The 10,209-nt window shown below is 41.4% G+C and overlaps 1 protein-coding gene across 1 annotated transcript in view; it reads right to left on the reverse strand.

Moving 5' to 3' along the window:
• Slx4ip (SLX4 interacting protein) overlaps positions 1–10,209 on the reverse strand; it is a 71,868-nt gene that overhangs the window by 52,909 nt on the left and 8,750 nt on the right. Inside the window, 2 exon segments of the mRNA XM_029560672.1 lie at positions 3,607–3,727; positions 8,630–8,719. Coding sequence (XP_029416532.1) covers positions 3,607–3,727; positions 8,630–8,719 — 211 coding nt within the window.

Consider the following 10,209-nt stretch of genomic DNA (forward strand, 5'->3'; position numbering starts at 1 on the left):
AGTGAAAATATAAGGAAAGGAGGGGGAGGAGGGGAGAGGGGGGGGAAGGGAGGGGGGGGGGGGGGGGGGGAGGGGGAGAGGGAGAAAGGGGGGGAGAGGGGGGGGGGGGGGGGAGGGAGCCAGGGAGGGAGAGAGGGAGCGAGGGAGGGAGGAAGAGAGGGAGAGAGGGAGAGAGGGAGCCAGGGAGGGAGAGAGGGAGCGAGGCAGGGAGGGAGGGCAAACAATCCAACATAAATCCAAAATGTAAATATGCAGATCAGTCAGTGAACACATAAAAATATAAAGATAAAAGATAATCGAAAAACATGATTCTTCCTTCTGTTTGAGGTTTGAACTGTTAGTCTGGCAAAAGTTAAAGCCATTGTAACTCCCAAGTAGCTCCCAATGTGGGGCAAGACAAGAGTAAATACTGACTTGGAATTGTTGGGAATTGACATTTTAGAAAACTTCTTTACATCAAAAATTTTTACTGACTCCACCGAAATGGTTTTTCAGGGTGACTGAAAGGATGAAGGTATTGATAATCTGCGCTATGCTATTCATTGATTTTGTGAGTAATCCTTGTACTTTTTATATGATTAAAGAAATACCCTCAAATTAGTTTATGGAGTTTTTAATAAAGAAAACTCACAGTATGAATAACATTAATCTTATTAGAGCACTGAGCAAAATGACCAGTTTGGAGACTTCAGCTTATCCAGGATTACATGTTTAGCACACATGCCATGCTGAGGCATGCTACCCTGATACGGATCTGGGAACGGAAAAAATAAAGTGCACAGACTAGGCCGAGGTGAACCTATCATCTGTGGAACGCAATCCAGTGGAAAAGACAGGAGTGCAGCCCTGACACCTCTGAGAACTGAGTGTGTGAGCTCTCATCACGGCTCTCTGTGCTCTACAGGTGAGCAGCTTCTAGGGGTGACAGCCAGTCTTTCCCCCAAAGGGAGGGAGAACAGCAGGCAAACAAACAGACTATAACGCAATAAAAATACAATGTGGGGCAGGTTACATAAATGTTAAATGTATTACTATAGGCGATCAGAGGAAAAGGGGAAACTGGTTAAAGAAAATAATACTTGAGTTGGGACTTGGGGTTAACAAGTTTGTCAGACAGTGAAGAAGCTTGCAAAAGTAAAGGCACAGAGGTGTAAGTAATGTAGGTCTGCCAGAAATAGGTAAGTTATGGCAATTTTCGACCTTACTAGGAAAGGAAAGACCAAATCATTTAGGGGACCTATCACCTATACAAATATATATTACTGCATTATTGCATTCAGAACCGTCCTCACGCTGGAGAGACAACAGAGACCACACAGGGCAGAACCAGCCTTGGTGTCTCACACATTTGTGAAGAGGCAGATTTTTGTAAAATGGTATAAAGGCAAATTCAAGGTACTTGGGACCTGTGGACAGGTCAGGACTGCCCTGAATGAGCTTTGACCAACGAGCTAAAGGTAACACAGAGGAAGGGAAGACATGGCTCCAGTGGGGGTAAAGGCTCCAGAAAAGCAAATTGGAACTCTGGAAGAAAGGGATTAAGTCAGTGAGTGGCAGTTTGAGCACAGGAAGGAAAAAGTGATAAAAGCCAAGGATGGGCAGCCCCTGGGGTCTTAGCATTTACCTGGGGACCCTGAGGGCATCCTAAAGGGCCACCTGCAGAGCTGCACAAGATCAGACCTGTGAGTTTTAAGGATAGCCTAACTGCAGTATGGACAGAAGGTAGCCCACTGGTCACCTAGCTGGCCACCGGCTGGGGTTGGTCCAGGTGAGGTGAGAGCACAGACTGGCTGGGGGCTTCAGAGAAAGTGACTGCCATCATGTGACCCTCAAAAGATATGTTCAAAGAGTGTTAGCATGAAGACGGGGACAGAAGATGGGCCTTTTTATCAAGGACAGATACTAATAGCTAAGCACTTCCCAAAGAGTGAATAATAACATTCCATTAGCACCATCACGACTTCCTCTGGCCACATTATCATCTCACTACCCCGTCCCAGCACTCATTCCATTAGTGTTCTTGGGAGCCTGCAAATGGCTCCTGGTTTGTGGCTGTACAGTTAAATAAACAAAGTGAAAGGTAGATGACAACTACAGAAAGATCATTTGTGGGGACTGAGGAGATGGTTCAGTGGTCAACGTACCTGCCATCCAAGTGTGAGGGCTGGACTTTGGATTCCCAGAACCCACAGAAATGCCAGGTAGGCACTGTGGCCATCTGTAATTCTAGCCTCAGAAGGCAGAGACAGAGGATCCCTAGAGCAAACTGACAAGCAAGACCAGCCAGATTAGAGAGCTCTGGGTTTGAGTGAGAGACCTGACCTTAGTGAAGAAGGTGGAAGAATGATCAAGGATGATTCCTGACATCAACCTTGGACATATACATGCACCCACACGTGCACTCACACTCATACAAATATACAAATGCACCTACACGCATGCAAGCACATTGAAATGGAAAATGAAGAAAATACATTTGCAACCTTTGAATTACATATGGCATTAATATCCTTAAAGAGCTCTTACAGGATGGGTGACATGGTACATGCCTGTAATTCTAGTACCTGGGAGACTGAAGCAAGAGGATCTCAAGTTTGAGGCTAGCCTGGAGTTGGACAACTTAGGGAGACTGAGCCTTTAACAGCTGTGCCAGCTCGCCAGTCCAAGAGACTCTGTTTCAAAAAAGGAAGGGGAGAGGAAAAAAAAAAGTTTAAAGATGTAGCTCATATAGCTAAGTGGTAGGGCACTTGCATAGCAAAGTGTGTCATTCCCCCCCCCCACATACACACAGAGGAGCTCTTACAAGTTCACACAACTATAAACATCAAATCAGAATCTGAAGTAACAAATATGCATATTATTAGGTTGTTCATTGCACTTTATAACTAACAGTATCAGATGCAATCTAAATAAATCCCATCGATAAATTAAGAACAGAGATACTAAGGTGACCTGTACTGGGCGTGCTACTTAATCTAGCAGACCCTCAGCTTCTTTTTTATAACATAAAGACAACTATGCCAAGTCATCACAGGACAGCTATCTCAGTGCTGCTGCCCTTCAGGTTTGGGAGCTGGCAATCCTTTATGAAGGGGATGCTCTATGCACTGTAGGATGTGTAGGGTCATCCTTAGCCTCTATCCATCATATGCCAGGAGCACCCCACCTCTTATCAGTAATGACAACCAAAACTCTGCACACATCCCCAGATGTCCCTGGGAAGAAAACTACCCTGTTGGAGAACATCTGAAATAGAATGACATATGTGAAAACATTTAAAAAGGAATAACACCCTGAATCAATTTAAGTCAGCATTAATAGAAATCCATTTGTAAGACTATTTGTCAAAAAAAGAAGAAACATTTAAGAAATTTATAATTTCTTTAGGAATGTTTTATTTGCTATTTTTATATATTTTTCCTACCATTAAAAGCCCTTCAGGGCTTTTTGGTTAATTTTTGTTACTCAAGTGCCGTATCTTCATTACAGCATATTTTTTTTAATGTATCACTATGCTAACATGACAGTCAAGTCAAATATAATTGTAATCTCTACAAAGCAGAAATTTTATTTTCTTTGTCCAAAATCACAGTGCTTGTTGCCTACCTTTTAAGGACAAGGGACTGGATCTTGTGAATTCTGTATTTGATGGCCTGTGCTGTTTATAAACTTCCAAGTACTCCTTAACTCTTGAATCAATGGTTTCTTTTAACAGCAAACAGACTTCCTAAGTAAAAAAAAAAAATGGATATAACATTCTAGTTTAATGCAATGCAAAAAAGAAAAGATTGCACACACAAAGAAGCTAAAGTTGGCATTTGGTTTGCGCACAGCTGTGAATGCTACAGGAACATCGCATGTGCTCCTGGACAGCATCGTGTCTAGATGCGCTATCAAAGACCCTTCCAAGTCATGATGTTTACACAGTTCACTTTTCTCTTCTTCAGTTTCACAACTCAAAAAGGAAGATTTAAAACCTTACTTCAAAATTGGGGTGCTCTGTGAAATCAAGAACACTTTTTACATAAATATCAGCCCACTGCACTATGAGAGACAGAAGAGACAGGCCAAATGGAGTCTGCCTGTAGCATGAGGTCCTGGGGAGTGCTCAGAGTGGCAGGCAGGGTACTGCAGGGAGGGAAGGAGCCAGGAGTAAGACACACTGACTGCCAGAGTGGGTGGCACCAGGGCCGGGCCACAAGCAGCAACGTGCTGGGCTTGCTGGCTCACTGCACTATCATCCTGCTACAGGTACAATGTTGCCAGGTGCCTCATTTGTTCAAGAGAAGCCAGAAACAGTGAAAATTTTCAAGTTTTCAAGTGTGGTTCAAATTTGTTTTTTATGTTTTCTTTTATTTTATAATGCTGGGGATTGAATCCAGGACCTGGAACCCGCTGGGCAAGAGCTCTACCTCCGAGCTACAGCACCAGTCCAGTCCTTCATCGTTCATTAGTTTCTGACCTAAAGTTTACTAACACAAAAGAAACAGTGTTGAGTGGTGGGTTAAACAGACAGTGGAATGGGTAATCTAATCTTCCCACTCTTGTTGATAAAGCTGTTGTACACACCCATTTGCCTTTTATTAAATCACACTATAATTCATCTATTAATGATAAAAAAAGACTTCTCATTTCTCTGGAGTTAATGTTTTTTAAGTAACGGAAACAGGTATGAATTAAATTTCAGCATATCATACCACTCATAAATTTCTGGAGATATCAGTTGGTTTATGTACTTGTAATAGTTGTAATAAAGAAAATATGAAACTCAAAAGTCCAACTGCACACTGGGAAGACACTTTGCATAGTAGTTCCTGGTTACCAGGAAAATGTAATCTACTATAGGAAAGCAGGGGAAGCTACATGCAAAACTGATACCTAAGGACTGATAAATCCTGGATCAATTCCCAACGACTCTGCAGCAGGCTCAGCGCTGTTCAGGTCACCTCAAACCTGTTTCACTGGTTTCTTGCAAAGCCATCACAGGTTAATCTTTTAAAATCCATAATTACAACATGAACAAAGTTTTAAGCTGCTCTGGGGTAACCACAGTGAATTACTTTACTGTAAATATTTGTACCCCTTAGACAGTATTATAAAACCCTTGATTTAATACATAAATAGAAGTTTCTAGATAAAATACAAATACCAGTCTCCTCTCTCCTGCTTTTCATTTTCAGCCCAAAGATGCAGTGCTTTGTGGAATATAAAGATACCCATTTACAGTTGAGTGTTTTGGCCTTGTTCACACAACAGAAAGGCAGCCTTGCCTCATACTGTTGTTTTAACAATTAGATAATTTTGCTTCTCATAGCTCAACTATGACTGAGCTAGAAAATATGTGGAAGACATACATGGCAACAAGGATTGTTAAAATTTAGCCATAAATACCCTATAAGGCTAGAACTAAAAATAGTATGATAAAAATAGAGCCCATACACATGGTGTTTCTCCCTATAGTGTAGACATTCCTTCTGTGAATCGTGTTTCACGAATGAAAGATGGACAACATAAGTGTGGCCAAGGCACCTAAGAGCTGCTTGTGCCACATCTAGTGAGGCATCCTCTTCAGACCCAGCACTGTGCAGGAGAAGGAAAAAAGCCAGCAGCATCTGAGGGACAGATGACAGGACCAAGCTGAAATCAACGAGTGAGTAAGAGGTGTGTGTAGCTTCTCCGGGGTAACAGGGGCTTATGTTTGCTTCCTTCAGTTTACAGATGGGACAATTTGAGTCGTCTGCTTGGGCACAAAGATCACTTAAACTGAACTCAAAAGAAACATGTTCAATATATGTAATTAACTCTTTCTTTTGAAAATGTAACGATATACTTAGACATTCACCATATAAAGTGACTATTAAAATGCAATCAACCTGGTTGTCCATGAAATTCCAATCATGAGATGTTCTAATGATTAAAAAAAAAGAAAGCATTGACACTGAGCATATGCAAATATCAACACTAACCATCTACAGCTAAAGTCATAAAATTTCTTCAATTCTCCTTTCTTAAGCAACACGTAAATTATCCCAGAGTAATTTTAACATGAGTCAACACATATTTTTAAGGAACAACTTAGAGCAGAGCTAGTAAACCATCTACTTTGCTTCATGAGGAAAGCTCAGCTTGCTGGAGTGGCTAGACCTCTTCTGGCCAGCATTGAAGCATCTCTCTGCAGGTCCCATCATGCATCCTGTGTCTTGGCTAAGTCATGCTTCATTGCCCTGGAGAAAGCAGTAGTTGGACGCTGTAACTGCATATGGCACATTGAGAAAAAAAATGCTAGCTTCATGCTTTGTCAAGGAGGTGACTCACATACCAGTGGTTCTAGAACATTTCACATTAACTGTCCCATGCGTACTAAAGTTCCACAGCCAAAGTGGTAAAGTTGTGAGAGAATATAGGAAAATCAGGGCCTGGAATGGTGGATTTTAAAGACATCAGAAGCTTTTGGGCTAAGATCCCTCCCTTCTAAGAAATATTAGTCACTTTGGGGGCAATGAATAAAATGATTTGCAAGTTACTCTGGGATAAATTGTGTGTATGTCTAACACATGCAGACATGTGTTAGTGACCTAAAGATTCGGAGTATAAGTAGGTAAGTGGTGGAGGGAGGGGCTGGTCCATTTCCTGACTGAAGAATTCATCATAGTGAGCCTTGTGCCCTCTCTCAGCTTCACGTCATTAGGTGTCCTTGGCAAGCTAATGACAGCAAAATACTGGCAGTGTTACTGTCTGAATGAAATGTATTTTTTAAAATCATGTGTGGGTGGGTAGGTGAGTTTTAGTGATGTCCGAAACTTAGGCAAAATTTATCACAAAATAGATTTTTCACTCTGCCATCATGAGTTTCATTACTATATAATATTACTACTTAATAAAATTTACTTTTATTCACTTCTCTAAAAGTAATGGCAGCAAATAAATACCATGAAGGAAAGAAAGTACAGTATGTTCTAGGTTTTTTTTAATTATATTTTTTATTTATTCATTTATTTATGGTGTGGATTTGTAGGTGTGTGTGCACACGTGGAGGTCAGGACAACCTGAAGGAGTCAGTTCTCTCCTTCCACCATGTGGGTCTGGGGATTGAACTCAAATCATAATGATGGCCAGCAAACACCTTTACTCTCTGAGCCCTGCCTCACTACCTACCCTGATTTCCAGAGAAGGAAACAAAGAACAGAATGAGAACCAAACCACCACAGTAGCCCACAGCAAGAGTGTAGAAAACCACAGGAGACTGAGGCCTTATCTGGACAAACTTGCAGACTGCAGAGGCTAAATCTTTCCTGGAGGTTAAATATCACATAATCAATCCTTGAAAAACATGCAGGTTAGGAGCACTGGCTTCCTGCACACTTGGAAATCTGAGGATAGCTTGCGACTTCCCTATAACTTAACTGCTAGTACTCTTTTTTAAAAGATTTATTTCATTTTTCTTCATGTGTATGTGTGTCTGTGTGAGTATATGCCATGTGTATATAGGAGCCTGTAGGTCAGAAGAGGGTGCTGCATCCCCTGGAGCTGGAGTTACAGGCAGTTAAGAGTTGCCTGACATGAGCGTTGGGAACCAAATTTGGGTCCTCTGCCAGAGCGGCAAGTACTCTTTCCGCCATGCCATCTCTTCAGCTCCATAATAGCCTAGTATTTATTTACTAGAAAGCCTTACCAATGGAAAATTGTCAAATGATGTATTTTCTTATATTAGATGTGTTATATATGGTATATATGGTTATATACTCAAGAACTGTAAGATATCATCTTTTACTCTGACAGGCAGTTTATTAGAATGACACTGCTCACATGACAATGACCAACTCAAATAGTCCTCATAACTCAGAGCTCATTGTAACATCCAACAGAGGCCTATGAGTCTATATGCAGCAAATTTTGGTAGTAAATGGTAAAACAGATTACTATATTTTTTTCTTAAAGTTTTCAATATTTTTAAGCTATGAAGTTCACCTGAGAGTTTTTCAAATCGTCACATACCTCCTAAAATTTCATTGATGAGTAGACCTACATAGTCCAAATCTGTGTTGTTCAAAGCCAGTTACACATCCATCTCAAGAGTCTGCTTGCTAGCTGGCCAACAGGAGAACCAGTTAAGTATTTCTTCACTTGTCAAAGGCTCATAACAATGAAGGGTGGTAGATTAAGGTTGAGGCAGATGTGAAGATTAGCCTTGCATGAACCTCCACACCTGCTCCAGGTGCAGTCATCCTTCCCACGACTCAGATCAAAAATCCCTGCTTACTTACAACAGTTTAGCTTCTTTTTCTTCCTTTTTTGAAACACAGAAAATCACTTTTCCCAAAACAAAGAGACATGGAATTTCTGTTTATAATAATAGTGTCAGGGATGAGGAAAGAGCCTTGGCATTGCCTAGGTAACATGTAAAGACCCTGGATTCAACCCTTAACACTCATGCACACACAAAAACAATCAAGTCAACAACAGATTAGCATATGAAACACATGGGTGTGTAAGTTTCTAAAGGGAAGGTATGAGTATATATGAGTTTGTCATTTTCCCACTACTGAAAATGAGGGCTGGGGAGGAGCAGCATTTCTTCTAGCAGCTACCTTGAAAGCCTGTGCTTAAAGAAGAAAACATTCTATTGTACCTCTTTCTTCTGTTCAGAAAACCAGCTGGTATCCTTGTTTGAACCTTGTGACAATATATGAAGATCCACGAGCACAGCAAAATTCCCACACTGAAAGAGAAGGGGTGAATGTTTATTAACAAGAGAGGTGGTGTCTGTACAGTTCATGCCCCACGAAAAAACTAGAGTGAATAAGCTTCATGCATGAGAAAATGGCGACAAACCACTACTAGACAGATACCTCAGCCTGGAACAGGGCTGCAGGCAAAAGCCTACTAGTGTCCACAAGTATAACAGTTACAGTGGAAATGCTAAGATACGTGGAGTTAACCAGGATGGAAATGACAAAGCATCTATCTCTGGTCCACACCTCCGAAGGGGAATGGCCAGACAGCTCAGGGGCAGTTGGAAGACTGCCCTACGTTAAGAAAACAGCTATAAGCTTGAGGAAAGAGCAATTCTGTGCAGAGCCAGGGGACATCTTTCTTCTCAGTAGGAAAGACTCTGTATAAGCCATTGCCTTTTGGACAAAGGATTGCCTGGACCAAACAGCTTGGAATAGATTGCAGGGATACAGAGCCTATGAAAAGCAACAGCTAGGCTGGGTGGATGGCTCAGGGGTTATGTAAGCATGAAGACCTTTGCTGGCACATGCCTGTAGCTCCAAGGCTGCCAGGACAGAGACAGGCATATCCCAAGAGTTTGCTGGTCAGTCAGTCTAGCCAAAACAGCTAGGTTCATTGGGAGATCCTGTCTCAAAAAATTAAATGAAAGAGATGGAGGAAGACACCCAGTGTCAACCTCTGGCCTTTACATGTGCATGCAGGGGAACAATGTACTTTGTGCGGGGGGGGGGGGGGGGGGGGGGGGAGGCAGGGTAAAACTCAGAAAGAGAGAGAGAGAGAGAGAGAGAGAGAAACCAAGATCATGGGGTGGGGGTATCTAAGAGACCCAAAGTTTCAGTTTATAGACTGTTAAGACAAATTACTTTTATACCTCTCTGACTAAGCAGGTCTTTAACTTTGTTTTTTTCAAATTTTGTGAAAAACATGATGAAAGTAGTTTCAAGTGTTAGAACAGCAGATATAAATATAAAAATGAAATGAAACTCAATTGATACCTGCCTTATGATCATATACAAATTTTGAGATGGATTACACACCTAGGTATGAAAAACCAAATCTACCTTCTCACCAGGGGCAGTAAAAGATTTCTTACATATGCTCCCAGAATCAAGAAACACTGAAGGAAAAATTCCTGATTAAATTGGATATGATCAAAAGTAGAAACTTCCGTTCATCAGCAAATAACCATTAGTGAAATGGAGTATATGTCCCACAGACTGGAAAAATGTATTCACAAAAGTATTCTAACATGTCTGACACAAAGGATAAGTACCCAAAATATGTAAAGAACTCCCACATGTTGATTTTTTTTTTTAATGGGCTGAAGGGGCTGAAGAGATTCAGCAGTTAAGAGTACTGGCTGTTCTTCAGCAGACCCCAATTCTATCCAAAGGAATACTGACAATGGATTGCCATAGATGAGGAACAGCTGATCCTCCTGGAACAGGGACCTCTGGCTGACTAGATTTACCAGAA

Source organism: Nannospalax galili, unplaced genomic scaffold, assembly GCF_000622305.1.
Source record: "Nannospalax galili isolate Female #2095 unplaced genomic scaffold, S.galili_v1.0 scaffold151, whole genome shotgun sequence".
Classification (NCBI taxonomy): Eukaryota; Metazoa; Chordata; class Mammalia; order Rodentia; family Spalacidae; genus Nannospalax; species Nannospalax galili.